The 22,163-nt window shown below is 38.2% G+C and overlaps 1 protein-coding gene across 1 annotated transcript in view; it reads left to right on the top strand.

Moving 5' to 3' along the window:
* Window positions 1-22,163, top strand: part of Stmn2 (stathmin 2) — a 52,380-nt gene that overhangs the window by 24,442 nt on the left and 5,775 nt on the right. Inside the window, exons 2-4 of the mRNA XM_005341358.4 lie at window positions 2,099-2,194; window positions 6,733-6,905; window positions 19,202-19,393. Coding sequence (XP_005341415.1) covers window positions 2,099-2,194; window positions 6,733-6,905; window positions 19,202-19,393 — 461 coding nt within the window. The remainder of the gene's footprint in view (window positions 1-2,098; window positions 2,195-6,732; window positions 6,906-19,201; window positions 19,394-22,163) is intronic.

Raw genomic sequence — 22,163 nt, 5'->3', positions numbered from 1 at the left:
TACAAATTTAATCCGTTACTACTTTATGAGTTGGAAAATCTTCTCTTTTTATGTTTAAATTATTTCTTAATGAAGTTGATGCCTATAATATATATTCATTCTTCAATATGTATAGAGATTGGTTCCAGGACCAAAATCTGCAGTTGCTCATGTGCCTTATTTAAAACGGAGTCTTATTGGCATATAACCTACACATGTCCTGTCACATATTTTAAATCATCTCCAGATTACTGAAAAAAGTATATGTGTCCCGCACCAAAGCAGTTTTTATTTTGAATATTTTCCATCAGTGTTTGGTCTAATCCATGAATGTGAAACCCACTGATATGGATGGCTAACTGTATATTTAATTTTGCAAAAATTTTTTGGATGCCGTATTGCATTTTCTTACAAAACAGTTACCACCATCCAAAAAAAGCCTGGATGTTATTGTTTTCAGTCAGCTCACGGAATTAAATGTATTAAACCACCAAATGTGCTGACTTCTGATAGAAATTGTGATTCACACTGAACATTCAAGTAAAGATCTGCTTAGGTCTTTATAAAGGATGAAATTTCATTAACCAAATAAAGACATAAGACAGGGGCTGGGGCTGGGGTTCAATGGTAGAGCACTTGCCTAGCACATGCGAGGCACTGGGTTGGATCCTCAGCACCACATTAAAAATAAATAAATAAAATAAAGGTACTATGTACAACTAAAAAATATATATTTAAAAAGAAAAAGAAATAAAACAAAGAAGTATGGCTCAGCCTTCTCAAATTGCAAAGGCATTTAATAAAGTTTCTCAGAATGCAAATGGCCAGGACTTCTATGGCACATGGTAAATTGTGTCGTTTATTTTAAGGTAATAAGCAGCAGAGATTCTTTTAGTAGGTCCTATCAACATGTCAGGTTGAATTATTATACACAACTGAAAATATTTGATCTTCGTATGTGGTTCAACAATATGCCAGCGTTCTCAGCCCTAACTGTGGCCGAGAATGGGTCTCCTCCTATACGTAAGCTAGAAAACTCTCAGCAATCTTGAGTTAGATTGATTTACTGCATTTTATCCAGAGATCCCATCTTCATTACTGTCTATGTATGGACTTTGGCCTCTTTGGGGCTTAGTTTCTCATTTTCTCTTAAAAACTTCTCATTCTAACATTTTGTGGCTCTAAAGCATCTAATTATTGAATCTGTTTCTTAGTGGCCAAAAAAAAAAAGATGCACCTGTCAATAACATCCAAACTCATCTTCTAGGACTTCTTTCCTTTCTAAGGTCTTCACTTTCCCTTGGGTTACAGTGATGATTAAATGACCCTGTCAAGATGCAAATGTTACCTGTTAGGTTCCATGTGCTCTGTCATAGCCTCTGGGTATGCCTCATTTTCTTATGCCTCTTTTCTTCCTTTTTCCTTCACTTATTGATTTCATTAATTCAATAATCAACAAAGGTGAGGGTCCTGCATTCTTATCCCTTTCTGTTTAAAACCAGTAGTAATGAGATGCTCACCAAGTTTACCTCTGCAGGAGGAGGCCTCTTTTACAAGAAAGGAGAAAATGGAATAGAGAGGGGGAGGAGAGGCAGCACAGCCTGAAGTCCTGCAGCTGCTTGACAAATCCCAGTGGTTGTGAGAAGAGGGAAAAATAATAAAATGTATTTGAGGATGAAAAGAAAGCAGCAAGAATAAGTCCCTAGAGGATGTACCTACTTAGTAACTGAGTTCTCTGACTGTGCCCAAATGAGTATGTGGTGGTTCAGGCTGAACTCTCCTGAGTCTCACTTGGATACAATAGACCTGCTTTTACATTTTCTAGAACAGGCATGTCTCTGCTAATTGTGCCTGTTTCCTCTATATCTTTCCTATTTCTCCCTCCTATCCTATTTAACTTTTTTAACTAACTTGCAATACTATGCAATTCATGTCCTCTGTAATAAGGAATATGCTTCTCAGAGCTTTGTCGACATCTTTTATTCATTGTGAAAGAAAGCAAAGCAAAGTACCTGGCGATGTTCATTTTGCTGGAGGTTACGATTATTATACAAGTTTAGAGAAGCATTCAGAAGCAATTCAGAAAACAAAAGATCCTAACTTGAGTCTTTCTTTTCAGCCTACAAGGAAAAAATGAAGGAGCTGTCCATGCTGTCACTGATCTGCTCTTGCTTCTACCCGGAACCTCGCAACATCAACATCTACACTTATGATGGTGAGTGCCTAAATGGAGATGCCCTGCCAGCAAGATCATTTGCAAAAGCTTGCTTATATTTGCTTCCTTCTCATGGCTCTTGGTATAATTAAATCAATATTTTTGTAGATCTCGCTATTGACTTACTGGGTCTAGCTATTAGGTCTTATTGATTGCCTATTGCTCAAAACAGTTTGAATTTGGTGCTAATAACAGCACATTAATGTCTCTTAGGAAGCATGACTGGGTTGTTATTAGCAACCACATCCAGTAGATCAACATCCACAATATGTCTAAAGGCTTCTCTTAGCAAATAATGTAATATATATTAAACTGCAATTAGAATAGTTCAGAATTTGCAACAAAATGCTTTATACTTAGAATGCTCAAGAGAAAATTAAGAACCATCACTATTTTTCTTTATGAAGTTCCTGTATTTTGCATATGTATACCAACAAGTTCATAACAGTAAGCAAATTAAAACAAAAACAAAACTGACTTATGACGGAGGCCCCAGGCAAAGAGGAATTAAAAGGACAACCCCCCACCTCCAAAGAGCTGGCATGACAACTTGACTGAAGCACAACCTTCTAGGTTTGATCTATCTTGATTGATTGTGCTTAGTTTGGTTTCCTTTCTGACTCTGCCACTCTCCACGTGGCCTCAGGCAAGCCAACACTTAGATTCTCTGAGCTTCATTTAACACTAGCATCTCCTCCCAGGGATGCCATGAAGTTTAAATGACTGAATGCAAGCTAAACATCAGACCCAATCCTGGCCCCTCAAGCACTTGACAATGGTAACTGTTATTATCAACAATATTATCTTCATCCAATTCAGTCATCAAAACATTTGATGTCAGGTATAGCTGAGGCATAGTTTGCTACCTGATAGGCTCACAATTATTTTTCCTTTCCACACGTGTAAAGAAGGACATTCAAGACAAGACAAAATGACCTTGTAGCCGGTAACCCCTTGTATGCCCTTAAAGCCTAGTTGAGGACTCAAAGGCAAATATTTTCCCTCCAAGTTGTTCTGTTGTGGTGCCATCATTGCAAATGCTCTCGCGTTCCAACCACAATTTTCACTGGAATGCAGAATCAATGCCTACTTTGTAACACGTTCATTCAGTCAACAAATAAACTACACAGATCTTTATTATCTGCCAGATGTAGCTGCAGCTGGGAATCCAGAGGTGTTTCCTATGGGAATCTCTTAACTCCATATTGTCACTGAGGGTCCAAAGACTAATATGGAGTGGTCCCCACCTTCAAGTGACTCAGGGCTTAGTAGAAGAGTCTTCCAGTATACAAATGATCAGGAAGTGGAACACAGTGGATAGGAGAGAGGAGGCCATGGTGGTTTCTTCCAGCTTAGGGACGGAGGAGATGGGTAGAAGAAAGCAAAAATTCCCTATCACCAGCTCTTAGATGATGAGTACCCAAGTCCATTAGCACTCATGCACTGCTTTGCAAAGAAAGTAGGTGGGGAATTTCAAATTTCTGAAGTTTTTAACTCACCATCCTTGTATTTCTATCTTGATGATAATAAGACAATCTAACAAAAATTAACGATAATTATTATTACCATTTACCTTTATAAACAGGTAGTGCCATGGCCTGTGATTTATATTAAGTGTCTTTTATTTTTTGATCTTTACAACAATTTTATGAGGAAAGTGCTCTTTTGTTCTCTGTTTTTTAATAAGGAAATGAAAACTTAAAGGACTTAACATTCCCATGTCATGTAGCTACAAGAGACTCTTACTATACTGCAAATACAGGAAGTTCAGACTCCAACATCTAACCTAAACTATTTAAAATTCCATCAGCTTACTAAATAAGCTATTTTCCCATGCTCCCTTGTAACCCTTTTCCATAGGTTTACATAATTTTTATTGAGTCATTTAAAATATAAGTATAATCTTGAATGCCTTCAGGAAATTTAAAAATACTTTTACCTTTAAAAAAAATGTGGCTGGGTGTGGTGGCTGATGCCTGTAATCCTCAGAAGGCTGAGGCAGGAGGATCACAGGTTTGAGGCCAACCTCAGCAATTTAGCAAAGCTATAAGCAATCTAGTGAGACCCTGTCTCAAAATAAAAATAGAAAGGATTGGGGATGTGTCTCAGTAGTTAAGCGCCCCTGGGTTCCATTCCTGGTACCAAAAAAAGAAACATGATTTCCAATATACTTGCTGAACTAGCTATGACTGGATTATGTGTTAGCATTTAGGGATCTGTCAGCCTGGGGTTTACCTGACTGCAGCCTCACTGTGCGCTGTGTCTGCCCAGAAGAATATCAGTGGAAGCATCATCTTCACATTAGAAGTGAAGCCGCTTCTCTGCTCTACTCTGCTCTAGTGAGAGCTGGCCTAGAGACCTGGCCAACTCTTTGCTACAACTTAAAAGGGACATCAATAAATTAGAGGTTTAAGGAGCAATTTTACTCTAGGGCACAGAGGGTGTTTAGCCTGGGGAAAAGACTTGAAAGTGGACATTGTAACTATTCTCAAATACAGGGGGCCTTCCACATCCAGGCTTTGAATCAGCAGATTCAACCAACCTCAAGATCAAAAATACTTGAGAAAAAACTGTGTTTGTACTAAACACACATGAGCTTTTTTTCTTGCCATTATTCCCTGAGCAATACAGTATGATAACTATATACAGAGCATTTACTTTGGATTTGATAGTATAAGTAATCTGCAACCAGTTAGCATTCAGGAGGATATGAGCGGGCTACGTGCAAACACTACACTGTTTTACGTAAGGGGCTTGAGCATCCTCAGATTTGGGTACCCTTAAGGGATCTTGGAATAATCACCCAAAGGTCCCAAGGGACAACTATACCTGAAGATTGGTAATGCACAACAGAGAACCACCTAATCTGGGAAAGGTTCAGGCTGCAAACAAAGACAAACTGACATCAGAGGGATGTCAGCTGGGACTGAACACAAAGACAGCTAAAAACGAGAACAGACCATTGAAGTTTTTCTAAAAAAAAAAAAAAAGAAAACATTATATTTCACTCTTATGAGTTATGTAGTTGTAAGTGTCCTGGCACATGCTATTGCTCTTTTTATTATAAATTATATTATTTTATATTATAAATCACATTATTTGGGGGTAAAATCTGAAGTTCTGATAATCTGTTTGTCTTTACCACATAAGCCGCTGGTGGAAAAAAAATTAGCTAGCCATTCTTCAGGGGTTTTTATAATTGTCAAATAAAATATTATATATGAGTGTGAAGTACAACATGTTTTGAAATATTCATATATTGCAGAATGGCTAAATCAAACTAGATAACATTATTATACCATTTACTTATCATATATCATTTTTGGTGAGAACGCTTAGAATCTACTGTCTCAGCAATTTTTAAGAACACAATTCATTGCTGTATTTCACCATGTTGTGCAATTGACCTCATGAATGTATTTTTCTTGTCTAACTGAAATCTCTTACTCTCCAACCAACATCTCCCCATCTCCACATCACCTCCCTCAGGCTCTGGTAACCACCATTTCTACTCTATTTCTATGAGTTCCACTTTTTCAGATTCCATACAAGTGAGATCGTGTGGTATTTGTCTTTCTGTGCCATGCTTTTTTCACTTGGTATGATGTCCTCCAGGTTCATCCAAGTTGGTGCAAATGGCAGAATTTCCTTCTTTTTAAAGTCGGAATGCTATTCCACGTGTATGTATACATACTAGTAAGGAGATGCTGTCCCCTCACCCCCACCACTACAATGACTCTTTCTCTGACTCCTGACTGCATCTGAGCCGTGCTGAAGGAGGATATTCCAAAGAGCAACAAAATAGTGGCTCATGTCCATTGTCCCCATTAGATTATGATCACCTTGAAGACAAGGATGCCCACACTTAATCACTGGGAGCAGCAAACATACTGATGGACAAGTCAGGAACCAGCAGGATGTTTTTCACATTAGCATTGACTTTGTCAAATACTCCAACTGCTTAGGGGGCTATATTGGTTCTAACGAAGTTCCTGTGAATCCCTGCTACAGGAATGGTAATACTGTAATAATATGTAATTTATACACACACACACACACACACACACACACACACGCACACACACAATTATATCTGAGAACCTGATAACTGTGTTCTTTTCCTCTTCCATCTAACCAAAACATGCCTCCAGTCATGGTAATTCCAAATAAATAAATAAATAAATCTGTACTACTTGATTTTTATACAAAGTTCATATTTATCCAAAAGGAAAATAGACATCAGTCTAAAACCAATCCAGGCTATTTTTTGCAAGTATGCCTAACATTATTCAACTCCCTGCAGACATTGTTGAGTTCTTGAAAGCTAAATATTTATTCTGTTAAAATATACCCATAGTTCTACTAAAGAGAGGTCTTATACATTCAAACTATTGTAGAGCAAATTGTCATTTGCAGCAATTTCTTTCTATTTTTCCTAGAAAAATTATACTACTTATAATTGCTGAAATCCAAATTATTAAAATAAGCCTAAGCTTCAAGTTCCACTTGCTTAATATTCCCCGATGTTCATTTCTTAGATATGGAAGTGAAGCAAATCAACAAACGTGCCTCTGGCCAGGCTTTTGAGCTGATCCTAAAGCCACCATCTCCTATCTCAGAAGCTCCACGAACTTTAGCTTCTCCAAAGAAGAAAGACCTGTCCCTGGAGGAGATCCAGAAAAAACTGGAGGCTGCAGAGGAAAGAAGAAAGGTAATTTTCCATAAGTTTTGAAGTTCTTCTCTCTCCCCTTCCCTCTCCTCCCTCCTTCTCCTCCTCCGGTTCTCTCTCTCTCTCTCTCTCTCTCTCTCTCTCTCTCTCTCTCTCTCTCTCTCTCTCTCTCTTTCACACACACACACACACACACACACACTTAAAGTAAAGTTTTCAGGGGACAGTGACACCTGAACCTGTCATTCCACATGTGTAGGTAGGTCTTCAGTAGACACCGGGTCGGGCTTGCTGTGGTAATACTTCCTCAGTTAAACAAACACTGTTGAGGCTAGCCAAAACTGGAGCTCTCGAGCAGGCTAAAAGAACTTCAATGTCCTGCTGCCTTTCTTATATCTCTTACCATAACAACCTCCCTCCTCTAGTCAGCAGCACAAACGCACTAGAAAAAGCACAGCCTTAGGTGACTCCAGGACTGGAGCCCAGAGGTGGTGATTGTTCCCTATCAGGGTCTGTATCACACCCCCAGTGTCCTGCATGGTTTCCTTGAAACCATTAATTACCAGTTCTTCTCCCTGAGATCTTTCCAGCCCAGATGTGGTTTGCCACATCTGGCTAAGGGCCAGAGCTTGACCCTTTCCTCCTCAGAGTCTCCCTGTCTGCCCTTGAAGTCAGTCCTTGCAACATCAGGACCTTCTCTGAGATCTCTGGTATCTTCCTCTACCCCTCTCTAAACTTTGATGGGATTATTTCCTTTCTCATTTTGTCATTGGCCCCTGACAATATTAAAGAGCTTTTCTCTTGCCAAATCTTTAATTTTCTGTACTCAGATCTCAAGATATTAAGATATCAAAGATACTAAGATTGGGGGATACCAAGACATCCTGGAGGCTCTATGCCTGGAGAAGTTGCCTGAATACCTCTGTTCCAGCCATGTGGTTTTGGTAGTTCATCCATCAAGGTACACTTGATCACACAAAAATTGAATTTTCTTAGGTAATTAATTCCTACATTGTATTTCCCAGTTACTTTTTCATAATATATTTTTAGGCTCATGTAGTCACTGAACATATGCTCCACATAAAGTGGAAACTGCATTTTTAATACTTTTCTTATTTTATGAAGACACTTTCTACAAAAAGTCAGCCAACACATTATACACTTCTGTGTATAGAACAAAGAGCATCCTTTTAGTCTTTAGACTAAATTCTCCAACAAGGAACACAGAGCAAACACATGTGTGTGTATGTGTGCTTACAGGTGTGTATAGTATATATGCATACATATGTATATATACACATATATACATAAATGTTTGACATCAAATAAAAGGCCCAAAGATTAGAATCTCTCAGGGTAAATTTTCTGAATGAGAAAATGCTAACATTTGTGCTTAAAAAAGTCTTCCCATGATACATAACATAATAATCTAATTTTCACCTAAGAGTGAGGTTCTCCAAATATCTGAAGAATATTACACACACGCACACGCTATTGTATCAATTACTGCTGATACGAATACAGATTTAAATAGGAAGAAACTGAACTATTAACCCAAGGATATCTACAGAGATTGCCATTTTTAAAAAATCATTATCTTTTTGTTATTTTTATAGCTTTTTTCTCATAGTAAAGCTACTAAATTATTCAATAACATTTCACTAAAACTTTGCTGCCAACAGATATAACCAACTGGAACACTCAGACAGCTTAAGTACCCACCCTAACATTGGCATCCTGCAGGTGGTAGGTATAGAGATGGGCATAGGTGTATGTTAAGGCCATAAGTTGATGTGCAGAGATCAGAATACAAAGTTATTGACTGACCAGAAATTAAAATTAGAAACCAGAATTCAGCACCATGGTTGAGAACATTAATGGTATTGCAAGGTGTGGAGAAAATTATTGGTGGGAAAAGAAAAACACAAAGATGATCAAAATTAAGTGGGTGTTAATTTATAAGTCACATAAAACTCCCTCTGATAACTAATTAATAATTCTGGTAAAACTCCTGCAACCTGACATCAATAAATTATCAACAATTGCACGTTTAAACAATTAAATGCACATTTAAACTCAACTGGAAATTGACCACATAGCTTAACAACATTTACAAATGTAACCATTCAGCATTATGATGCCAGAAATATATATGTTCTTTGGAACACTTTTAAAAAGCAGTATTCTATCACATTTTTCATATTATTTGTTAAAATCTTTCAATCCCAAAATCATTATGTGGATTATGTCCTAGTGGCAGACTTTTAATTAGAAGAAAGTGTAACTAATTAACAGAAAGAACCAGCTTAACGATTCATCAATTGATTTTCTTCTATTGGATTGTACTGACTTAATTAGCACTCATTTGAAGTACTGTTAATTCTCTTTAAAGAGTCTTCAGTAAGTAGATATATCTCCGTAAATATCTTAGTGAGGATATGCAAATAACCCAAATCCAATTCAACTAGCTGAAACAAAAAATGAATATATTACTAAAAAGTCAAGGAATGGCTACAGCATCAGAAACAGCTGGATCCAGGTAATCAAGCAATTTGATATCTGTCATTTCTCCTTGCATCAAATTGGTTGCATTACTGGAAAAAAAAATTAGTTTCAGTCAATACCAATGCCAAATTACTTTTCTTACAACAGCAACTCCAGCAGAAAGATAGTTTTTCTTCCCTAATAGGGCTAACTAAAGTCCTGGAATTGACTCTCAATGACCTTACTTGGATTGCATGCCCAACCCTAAAGGAGTCATTACAGCCAAGGGGATGCAGTAGTTTAATTAGCAAACCTGGATCACATGCCCACCGCTGACCTGCGGGGAAGCTTAGGTAAGATCCCTGGGGTGAGAAGTGTAGAGGGGTGGTTCTCAAAAAAAAAAAATGGAATGAAAAATAATCAATCTATGTGGCTATGAAGAACAGCATTATTCTTTCAAAATATAATGTGAGCTACAGATGTATCAAAAATTTTCTAGCAGCTATACTTAAAAGAATAAAAAGAAATGTGTGAAATTACTCTTAATAATATATTTGAGCCCAACATATCCAAAACATTATTTCGACATGTTATCAATACAGAATTATTAATGAGATTATTTCACATTATTTTGTTCATAGTAAATCTCTGAAATCCAGTGTGTAATTTACACTTTAATGGAGTTAAATTCAAACTGACCATATTTCAAGGTCTTTCAAACCATCCATGGCCAGTAGCCATGGAACTGGATAGCACAGATACCAGTGACTAGGTGAGAAAACCTCTAATGAACAGTGGGGGAACTTCAGCCTAAGTCTTTCAAATTGTTACCCAAATCTTATTCAGATTTAACTTTTTAAAAATATTGATTCTCTAAAAATTACATTGATGTAGAAATTCAGAAAGTTAAAAGGAAACTTTTGTACTCTGGTTTCAATATTTGCGTTATGATGTTGAGAACCCTCTGAATCTCACACTTTCTTCCTTGTCCCTATGGTTTCTGTGCGCATGTTGATTCTAGACTGGAGAGGGGACTTCTCTGAGCCCAGGCTCATCTTCTATTCTCTTTCATTGTACCCAGGTTTTCCTTAGAAGCACTTAGCATAATTGGTAAGAATAGGTTTATCTGCATACTTTTTATTTAAAACCTTATCTCCTATTAGAATATAAACTCCATAAAGGTAGAAATATATATCTTTTGTTTAATAGTGCCTAACAATAGTTAGTACTGCAAATACTTTGTGGTGGAGGGATTAAATCCAGGGCCTCATGCATTCTAGACAAGTGCTTACATCCCCAGCCCTTTTTATTTTTAGGACCTTGCTAAGTTGCCTACCTGGCCTTGAACTTGCAATCCTACTGCCTCAGTCTCCTGAGTAGCAGGGAGGACAGGCACTCAGCACTACAAATACTTTTAAGTGAATAAATAAATTATAACCCTTAGGCCAAATGTTACCATGGCAACATGTAACTTATTTTGATTTTTTTTTTCTATTCCATCCTCCCATCCTGAAACAAAATTACAGTCCATAAAAATGAATCTGAAATTGCACTAAGTAAACTCTAATAAAACATACCAGAAATTCCTCATCTGGGGAAAGGCACTCTATCGCCATATCCATCAAGCACCTGCTGTTTGGCAGACTCTTTTCTAGGTGCTAGGAAGACCCCCACCAACCTTAGATTCCAATGAGAGAGAAGTAGCTAATAAATTACTATAAAATATGTTAGATGGTACAAAACAAAGGAAGGCAAAGGGAATCTGGAGTGTAGGAATGAAAGGAGCTATTTAGATAGTGCAGACAGGAAAGGTCTCTTAAGTAAGAGACTATTTGAAAACAAACATGAAGCCAGTGAAGGAGGTAAAACATGCAACTCTTCTCTGGGGGCAGGACACTTGAGACTTGCAAGTGCAAAGGCCCTGAGGTGAGAGTATACTAGTTGTGTTTAAGAAGCAACACAAAGACCAGTGAGGCTGAAGCAGCGAGTGCAAGGGGAGACCTAGCAGGAGCTGAGGTCAGAAGCTAGTATGTGGAGGTCTTTGACTTCAAATGGAATAAAGGTCATGGGAGAAAATAAAATCATGTCACTACTTGATGTGAATCACAGCATCGTTTCAAAGAAGTATCTGTTCTTAAGAGGACGGTGACTAGAAAAGTAAATAGTGTTCGATAAATACAGAGAAAAAAGAAAAATGTTCTAGACTAAGAAAATCAAGGGCAGGTTTTACAATGCAGAAAGTGTGTTTTCAGGGCACTGGGTGACCCAGTTTGGATGAGTTGCTTTGAGGAGGAAATAGAAAGCTGGGAGGTGAGACTGGGGAGGGCCTTGAATTCGAGGTTAGGGTTCAGCTGCATTACACAAGACACGAGGAGTCAGTAAAGGTTTCCAAACCTTTCTACCATGATCCAGTAGTCAGCAATAGTCCCGTAGCCCTGGACTAATTTCCTTTCCCATGAGTTAGAAATTTTGAAAGAGTCTTTCTAGAACTCATACAACATTTAAATAAGTCTTAGTAAATTTTCTTGCCATGGTTATAATCAAAGACACCTATTCCTGCCAATTTGTATTTCTGATTATCCAAAGATAGTAAGCATTTTCTCACTACATTGATGTAGTTCTAACTCAAAGTAAATATAAAAAGATAGACTTGGATATAGATGTGAAATTTAATTTCCGTTAGGACATTTTAAACACAAAGTCCCTTGTGAGATCCACACACACCACCATCCCCGTTGATATCTATAAAGCCTGATTCTGGGAGTTTAGGGAGCCTATCTGGGAACTGGGGACCTGCGCTGTGTGGCAGAGGCTTCCTGGATTCATAGCCAGAAGGCTTGCCACAATGGTGTTTCCATGTGGGATCAAGTCTACTTTGTGTTAAATGTTTTGCCGGCTTCTCCAACTCCTCACTCCATCTGTGGACACTATTGCAGCAGGGACCATCTGGTTACTAGGTGGACAATACTCCCTCAGCTTCCCTTGAACCAGAATTAATGTTCCATTGATTGGCTAGTAGAAGCGTATTATAAAAAGAATACATCTCTTTCCTGCTTTTCTCCCTTTTGTAATCATCTTTGAGAGTCAGTATTCACCCCCACTGAGACTGTGTTAATATCATGCAATCATCTTGAAGCCTACTTCTTGAAAACAAAGTCTCTAGACTGCCACCGATTATGTTGAACCATTTACCCATTCACTTATTTATTCATTCAATAAACACTTATCTAGCAAGACTTAGCAGGGCTAGGCTACCAAATGACCTAGGAAAACTTTCCCCCTTTTCAACACCATTATTATGATTCCTCTTTCCTTTCTTCAGTGTTCTAGTTTGGGCAATCATTGAGATGCAGCAAAGTGCAATGTTTAAAGCATTTTTTAAAACCATGGTAGCTGCTGGGCATGGTAGCACACACCTATAATCCCAGCAACTCAAGAGGCTGAGGCAGGAGGATTGCAAGTTCAAGGTGAGTCTCTGCAACTTAGCAAGGTCCTCAGCAACTTAGTGAAACCCTATCTCAAAATTAAAAAAAAAAAATTAAAGGGCTGGTTAAAACACCTCTGGGTTCAATCCCCAGTACCTAACAAATAAAACCATGGTAGCAAAGTATATATGATTAAGGAAATGGCTGTGGTTATATTCTAACCTGTCACTTATTAGCCTTTTCACCTAATCTCTCAGTCTTCTCGTACCCAGGTATGAAATGAGACTTGTAGTAGGTCCCATTTCATGAAGTGATTCTGAGAATCAGAAGGTTACTGTACGTGAAGACAGGTAACAAGCACTGTGAAGGGCTTAGCTATTATTTTGTAAAGATGCTTCCAGTTTCGGATCTCACAGAGGTAACAGTCCAACAAACTCATGATTTTATAAAGGAAAGTGTTTTAATTGACACAGTGAAAAGTTACCATATGATCCACTTTATATTTTTAATATAAATAAAATATTCCTTATCAAATCACATAGAAGTATAGGCAGCTTGATAGATAATAGTCCAATTAATGTGGCTTGAAAAAATTAATCTGAAAAAAATGATGAACAGGATCTCAGTGATGTTGATAAAATTGCACACTGAAACAGAATCATTAAAATGTGCCCTACTGAAACCAGTGCAGTGAGATTTTAATCGACATACTGACATTACTGGCATGATGAACCCCAAAGTCACTGAAGCCCTAAATAGAACATGTGTTGCTTACTCTTAATGAGATGGCATAAAAGTGAGTCATTATTCACCAAACCTGGTAGACTCACCCTTTCCATTTGTTGGCCTCTCTCTTGGTAAATGGCAATTCAGATGGGATTCAGGGAAAGATGGGTGGTTTGTTTTGTTTGGGGGGAGTACCAGGGATTAAACTCAGGGGCACTAGACCACTGATCCACATCCTCAGCCCTATTTTGTATTTTATCTAGAGACGGGGTCTCACTGAGTTGCTTAGAGCCTTGCTTTTGCTGAGGCTGGCTTTGAACTCACGATCCTCCTGCCTCAGCTTCCCAAGCCACTGGGATTACAGACATGCATCCCTGTGCCCTGCCAAGATGGGTGGTTTTTACAGCATTGGATTATGAAATCCAGGGCTGGATTATTCATTGTTTGGCATTCAGGAAGCCAGTTGGACACACAAGCTGCAGAATCCTGCTGGGGCTGTCCTCTCAGCGAACAGCACCCCAAATTTCTGAGGAGTGAAAACCGTCACAGGTGTTAGAATGGCAAAGACTCATTCCAAAGGTCTTTGGGGTTTAATCATTTCAAATTTCTTATTGTGCTTCTAGCTCTGAACATTGCCCCCTTTTGTTGAACATAATTATACTCAATTGTCATTTAAATAAGACATTGTTTGTGATTTTAACTGGGTTAATAATGTTTCTTCCTGGTGAGCCCCGTAATGCCAATAATTTTAGACGTATCATCTAACCTACCAGCATAGAGGCACTTTGCTACTTGGAGTTTAGCGTCTGATCAGTTGTCCTGGATAGCAAGTAATGAGTCTTCCAAATGAAAAGATGCCATAAAATAAAGGATAGAAATGTGTTTACTATAGAAATAATGGAAAACTAGAGCTAACTAAATTGTAGCCTTAAATCTCTTATGTGTACATAAAGTAAAATGAGTTTTATATACCAGCTAACTCAAATTTATCTTCCATTTCATTTGTGCAGTAATTAAACTCTTATACTGGGTAATAAAAGAAATGGTAATTAACCTCTTTGGAAAAACGTTAAAGTGTTCCTGAATGTACAATAACTCTTCTTAGCTGTCTCATTACTTTTCCTTCATGAGCCTCTCATGTCATTATTCCAGAGATTTGAGTTCCACGCGAGGAGGTTTATGCCTAGGAAAGGTGCTCACCAATAATGTGCATTCGTTTCTACAATAGTCCCATGGAGAAGCTTTCCTAGTCTCCCAAGATGCCACCTCAGGCATCTCAGCTCTGTACTTTGCCTTGACATTTGCTTTGTATCAGCTGATCATCCACTTGCCCTAATTTTCCAATTTCAGTATATCAGCAACTTTTCACAATTAGGTACACGGTCTTCAGAAATGTTCCTCCAAGGACAGAGGCCTTTTGGCATGAACCATTTCTTTTTAACCACTTTTAGCAAATGCCACTTCTCCAACCTCTCAGCCCACCTGATCAGGATTCCTTTCTGCTAATCTGCCCATCCAAAGTATAAAAGGAGAAGGAAGACCTATTTGAACGTGTAATGAAAACTTGACTTCTACTGAAAATGAAAAGATATGCTACCACTTTTGTATATCACATTTTTATTCTCCAGCCTTACGCTTATTTCATGTCATATTTCAAGGCAGTTTTTCTCAACTAACTTCTTACTCGCTCGTTGATACCAATACCGGAATCAGAACCAATTTTCTTCCCTGAGGGTATAATTGGAACATTAAACTTTATTCATGTGGGAATCAATTTCTTCCCAGGAATAAAGCAGAGAAGTTATAGGCAGAAATAGCTGGAAACTAGGCTGTAAGAAAGAGCAACAGTTGTGACTATCTGCAGCAGTGGAGTAACAGAGATCTTAGGAACTGAGATAAAGGACCCCATGGCTACTAGCTCCACAGAAGAATTTGTCTAAGAATTGAGTTCTTGTGAGTAGGGACTAAAATAAGAAGCCAGAAGTACTTTCTCAATGAACAATGCTTTCTACCATATTGGACTCCACATTCTGTTTTTTTTCACAGAATTGAATTTTAAATAGAATCTCCAAAGGCATTAGTTGAGACCTTAGTAGATGGTACATTCACTTTGAATGTATAAAGAAAGGCACCCCAAAAGTTTGCAGCCCTGTTTTCTAGATGTTTGTCAACTAGCCTCAGACTCAGGTGATGACACTCTGTATTGCTTTCTGTTTCTATTTCACCCTATTAATTGTGCTTAGAAAAATGCCCCCGGACACTTATGCTGTGTATCTTGTTTAGCCCCAACAGCTGCAAAAGTACTGACCCCAGGAACAGGCATTTCAAAGTGAGCCAAGTACTGCACTCCAGTAAATGCAATAGACACTGCTCAGGGTGGGAATTCTCCATTACTCACAATGAAATCTGTGGGAGGATGTGTGCATGCAGACTAAATATGTCCCACCAAGGCCAGAAACTTAAAAAGGTATGTGTTGCTATATTACTCTTTAAAGTCTTCTCAATCTTCCTCCCCTGCTGCCTCCTCCTGATTCCAGCTCTTTTGCAAAGAAATTAAGAATGTAAATATACACACTGAGTTAAAACACAACTCAGCTAAGTGCCAATTTAATTTGAGCATCTGAAAATGAGACATTCAGCTGTTGCAGTGGCCTCCTGCTAACTGTCCATTCATGATGCCTTTCTCTATAAGCTGACCCTGCCTGAGGAGCAGCAGGTGCATGTCCCTTGCCTTGCCAGGGACTCCATGTCCACAGCACTGAGTTGGGCCCGCACTCAACAAAGCAGCACACAAGCACAGGTTTTCTGAACACCAGGTTGGAACCCAATTTCAGTGTGCCACAGGAGCCCCTGTAGAAAGGAACAAATGTCCATGAAAAATCCAGCTGGATCCTGCCAGAGCAGCTTTGGAGAAATCCCGATCTATGGAGGAGGAGGAGGGGCAGGAAGGGAACTGCGAGGCAGAGAGCTGGCCATCTTCCTGCCTTAGCAATTGTGTTGCTCAGAACATTCCCGTGTGTTCAGATGGAAAACAATTTTAAGAGCACCACACTGGAGGATTTTGACCGTTGAGTTTCGTTTTGATTCATTTGGTTTGGTTTGGTTTCCCAGGGAACTTTCATGGGTTCCTCCCCCCACCCCCTACCCCACACACCCCCCCCATGCATTATAAGAGAAGTCTAAAGCTCTGATCTAATCCCTAGTTCTTGGACTCAGCTTACCCTTGTTTGGTGGTAACCCAACCTTCTTATCTGGCCTGGAGGTTACCTAGATTGAACTTTCTGAAATGGAAGATCCAAATTGCTTCCTCTTATCTCTTTGTGGTGCTCACTTCACTGTGAGATTTCCTATCAATACTGTCTCATTCCATGGACCTCGAGTATGGTGGAGAGGAAGGAGTTTTAGGGAAGAACTTGAACTGTCCTTAACCATGACCCCTGAATCCACTAAATATCCAAAAAATCTGAGGCGTCTGAACAACATGCTCACATGAGATGACCAAAAGTTTATAACTGCTCTGAGTTATACTCACAGGTTCTATGCCCTCATCTCCCTGATCATACGGGACTTGAGTTTTATTTTCAATAGTAAAGACTGCCATTTGTGCAGCTCTTGAACCAATTTTCCGTGGAAAATCTACCTGGATCCTCTTAGGGCAGTATTGGAAACACTGACCTACAGGCAATGCAAGGAAAACATTATTTGATCCTATGAATAACCCTAGGAAATGGATACTATCCTTACCCATATACCAAAAAATTAATTTCATTAAGACTTTTCTCAGAGAGAGACACTTTAAAAGCACGTCCCCCCATATCCTATAACAATACATCTCTCACCCTCTCCTTCTACTTCTCTCTCTCTCTCTCTCTCTCTCTCTCTCTCCCCCTCTGCTCCCCTCCCCCGTCTCTATCTCCTGCCCTCGCTCCCTAGCTTCCTCTTCCTCCCTACCACCTTACACCCAACAATTCACAGTTCAGTAGTCCTAGTGAAAAAGAGTAAATGAGCAATGCTGGAGTTGAAGCTCCGTGGCAGAACACTTGCCTAGCATGTGTGAGGCACTGGGTTCTATTCTCAGCACTGCATAAAAATAAATAAATAAAATAAAGGTATCGTGTCCATCTACAGCAAAAAAATATATATATATATATTTTTAAAGTGAACTTAATCTATATAGGCTGCTTTAACAACACCACCCTCTAGAGGCAAGAAGATAAATCATCTAGAAAATGTGTTATCATTTTCTCATTATTTTTTATAATAGCTTTCCTGAAAGCTAAATCAAAGGAAGAATGTGAGGAGTCCAGTAAATGTTCAGTAAAGACCCTTATGAAGTTAAAGCAGAAATTAAGACTAGTTCTCAGGATTTTCTGTCTAACCTTCAGTGACCACAGATCTATTCCTGATAAACTTCCAAATAAACATGGGAGCCAACACTCATATGGCTGTCTGGTTTTACCATTGTTGTAGCATTTTACTTGAAGAGAATTTTTTTTTCTTTTCCAGGCACCATATTGCCTGTGCATCAAGATCTCTCCAGTAAATCCCCACAACCACTAACATCAACTAAGGATTTTTCCTAGTAACACTTTTGATTGTAATCAGTATTCAACAGGCCACTTTTTAATTTTTTGATCTACATTTGTTTAGATACTCGTATTTATCATTATTCCAGTGAAGGCTCACCTCAGAGCATCAGTTTTAAGTAACTGCCAAGGAACCATGAGTGTATGATAATTTGGTCTTAAACTTGGATAGTTCAGGATTGGGTAAGACTTCTCTCAGTTACATAGTGTAAAGGAGAAAATAACACATCTAGAGTCACCAACAGAACTAAGGCTTAAACACAGACCTGACTCTAAAGCCCATGACAGTGTGTTTTTCAAAAAAGTAGACTGTGGCCTGCCTTGCAGTAGATCTGCTTATCAAAAATGTAGATACCTGGACCTCGGCAAAGAACCTTGAAATCAGGATTTCTGGAGGTAGATACCAGGCACCTGCATTTTTATCAAGTACCCCTGAAGCTGGAGGAGAATTACAATGTACAGAGTAACAAGGGGGGATGTCAGAGGCACAAGTGACACTGACATTTCTGCTCAAATCACTGAGCAAGCCCAGGATTTTAATGAATACTCAGAATGTTCAAGAAAAGGTCATAACAAGGAGCTTCTGCTGTCTCTGGCCAAGTGAGCATTAAATTTGTACTGTTTTCAGGTCTCCAAAGGGAACTTGGTTTATGGGTAAAAAGACAGGAGGGGGCAGGCATATAATAAAAATAGAAAGTAATTTGTTGATTTCATTGAGGAAAGGTAAAAATCTTATTGTAAGTCCCAGCTTATGGTTGATCAGAAAAAAAATAGGGCAGGAAAAAGGGAAAAAAAAATTAGCCCCAGTCGTCACCCATTTTCCTCAGGCACTGAAGGAACATTGCCATCCAGTGATTAATTATAGTATTTCCTGTTGCACAAATGCTTAACGAAAACGTATTTAAAAAAAAAAAATACTCCTCAATGAGGGTTAAATACTGTTTCTTCTCACAGTGGAAAATTGAACTAAGCACATTTCCCAAATAACCACATTCTATAGAAAATGCTAGAAGTGCTATTCATTTGAAAAGAGCACTTCCTGGAATCCATGGACCATTATTATTCTGCCACATTGGTGTTCAGGTAATTATAAGATGGATGTGTTTTTCTTCCACAGTCTCAGGAGGCCCAGGTGCTGAAACAGTTGGCAGAGAAGCGGGAGCATGAGCGGGAAGTCCTTCAGAAGGCTTTGGAGGAGAACAACAACTTCAGCAAGATGGCGGAGGAAAAGCTGATCCTGAAAATGGAACAAATCAAGGAAAACCGTGAGGCTAATCTAGCTGCTATTATTGAACGTCTGCAGGAAAAGGTAATCACAACACAGGTCTGAGCAGATAGGTGCTTTCATGTGCCACGCAATTGAATGAACCCCACAAGTGTGAGCACAAAGACTTAGTCCAAATTTGCTGCATGTACTAGGACAACTTGACCCCATGAGGAGGGTCTCAGAGTCGTGTTGGCTCAGCTAAGGACTAAAACATAGTAGAGAAAGTGGGACACCCACATTAACACTGACATTTTTAAAAATTGTCCAGTGATGAATGGGTTCTGTGAGGCAAATTCATGCTTTTCAAATGTGTCTGTCAAACCTTAAGAAATAAACTGTTGAGCTCTGGGGTTATAGCTCAGTGGTAGAGCGCTTGCCTAGCATGTGTGAGGCACTGAGTTCCATCTTCAGAACCACATAAAATAAATAAATAAATAAATTAGAAATAAACTAGTGGGAAAATATTAAATTGGAAATATTACACATTTAATATAGTAATGTTATATTAATATATAATGCTAATGTATATTTCATTTAGTTAATATGTATTTACTAGAAATATTAAGTCAGGAAAGGCCAGGATATTTGTGTACACTGGTAAGACCATTCTCTACATTTTGGGAAATCTACACAGAAAACTGACGTGTAATAACATTGGATGGAACCACAGCAAAGACGAGCTAATAGTGGATGTTTGGTTCATCAAGTTCTGCCATCCTGCTGCCTTTCTCCTCAGCCATCTGCACATATACTCATACCAATTAATTAATCAGCATGAGCGGTGCTGGAAATCCTCTGAGAAATGTTTTCTCTTTCTATTTCCTAGGCTCTATGATGTCTATACCCCACCTCACCTTCCAAAAAACCTTTCCTTTGAAAATGTACAACATAACAATGAGTAATTTAGCTTTCTCCAGTTCCAAACATTGGGTTAAGCTCAAAACATAGGAACTTAGAGAAAGATGCCCCAATCCTTTTCTGAGTAGTCACCCTCCTGGCCAGTACTGAGAACTGTTAGATGTGAGGTTCTGAGGATACAGAGAAAAACAGGACAGTCCTGTTGTCATAGTGCTGAGAGTTTAGACAGATCCACTTCCTGTTTTTTTTTTTTTAATATTTCTTAGGAAGCTTCATGTCTTCTATCAGAGTTGGCCCATCTCATTAAATGTCCAGGCAGCCTTATGTGGAAGTACTGCAGTCTTTCACTCCTGTTCTCTGACTACAAATTCAGACTAAGAGAAAGGACATTAAGCATAAAATCCTTTAAAAACTGTAATTTCAAGGTTTTCATGAGCATCTGTGCTTTTAAGAAATTTTTGTAAGTTTTGCCGGGGAAAGGGTGAGACATTGAGGCTATTGGGACGTGAGCAGGAGCCAGAATAGCCACTAGATGACTCAGCCACAACCTGAAACTTGAGATGGAAATCTTTATTTATATACCAGTGTTTCCAAACTCTCAGAACTACATCATCTTGTTTTCCCCAAATGAGTCAGGTCAGGATTTGAAGGAAACAACAGAATTTGGCTCTCGGCAGGTTACTGTATAGTGTCAAACAAATGCTATGTACAGATGAGAAAAGTTCATTTGCTAAAACATATTCCTCTGACCTTGAACCAGTCAGTCTTCCCCCAGTTATCCTCAATTCACACTTTCCTAAAGAACTAAGGAAATTCTTGCTTGGCCAATGTTGGTACCATGGACAGCAGAGAGTCACAGTGTGCTCTATGTGCTATACCAGTGACTCACTTTCATTTCATATTCTAAGCCCAAATAAAAATCAAGTGTAGTTTCTTGGTATGGCATATGCTGATTTTATTCCAGCATTCTCAATTACACCTCTAGTATCCAATGCAAAATTTTCACCCACAGTCCAGGAGCATTATTTTCTTAAAGCATACCCTTCCTGATGTAAACTAAAATTGCTCATAAAATTTGACATTTTAATCAGTATTTCCAGAAGTACTATATTTAAATAGACAACTTTTTCCTTCATTTTTTAAGTGTTCACTATCTGGAATCATTGTGGGGAGTTAAAAAGAAATATATATATACATATATATGTATATATATATTTGTAATATAATATATAATATTTATATGTGTAATATAATATATAAATGTATATATATACACATTATATATGTATATCATATAATATGTATAACCATATATTTTATATAAAATATATATTATATATAAATTTACATATATACACATTTCTTTTTTTAAAAAAATATTTATTTTTTTAGTTGTAGTTGGACACAATATCTTTATTTATGTGGTGCTGAGGATCAAACCCAGGGCCTTGCACGTGCTAGGTGAGCGCTCTACCACTGAGCCACAACCCAGCCCCTACACATTTCTTTTTAACTCTCCACAATGATTCCAGTATGCAGCCAGCCTTGAGATTTGTGGTTTGTAGCCTCTTCTGATTTTAAATCTCAGCTATCAATATTCTATCCCATTGTCAAATAATGCAGCCAACATCATTTCTAGAACCTCATTTTTTTCTGGTATTCCATAACTAAAAAGACACTTTTTAAATATAATAGGATATTTGACCACTATCAGCCAACATTTTTTATATCTTCAATAAAGTAGAGATATTTCTTAGAAAGTAAGAAAATAAGTTCCATTTGATATATTTTAAATAGATTGTAGATATGGTGCAAAATTGTTGCATATTGTATCTGTATAGATTAAAACTACTAAGTAGTTTTTTGTATATACAAAAACTATTAAGTTTTTTGTCATGATCACTATCTAACCTTTTGTTTAAACAAAATCATCTTATGAAATTAGAAATTTAAA

This window comes from Ictidomys tridecemlineatus, chromosome 7 (assembly GCF_052094955.1).
Source record: "Ictidomys tridecemlineatus isolate mIctTri1 chromosome 7, mIctTri1.hap1, whole genome shotgun sequence".
NCBI lineage: Eukaryota > Metazoa > Chordata > Mammalia > Rodentia > Sciuridae > Ictidomys > Ictidomys tridecemlineatus.
This window is presented reverse-complemented; position numbering and strand designations above follow the sequence as displayed.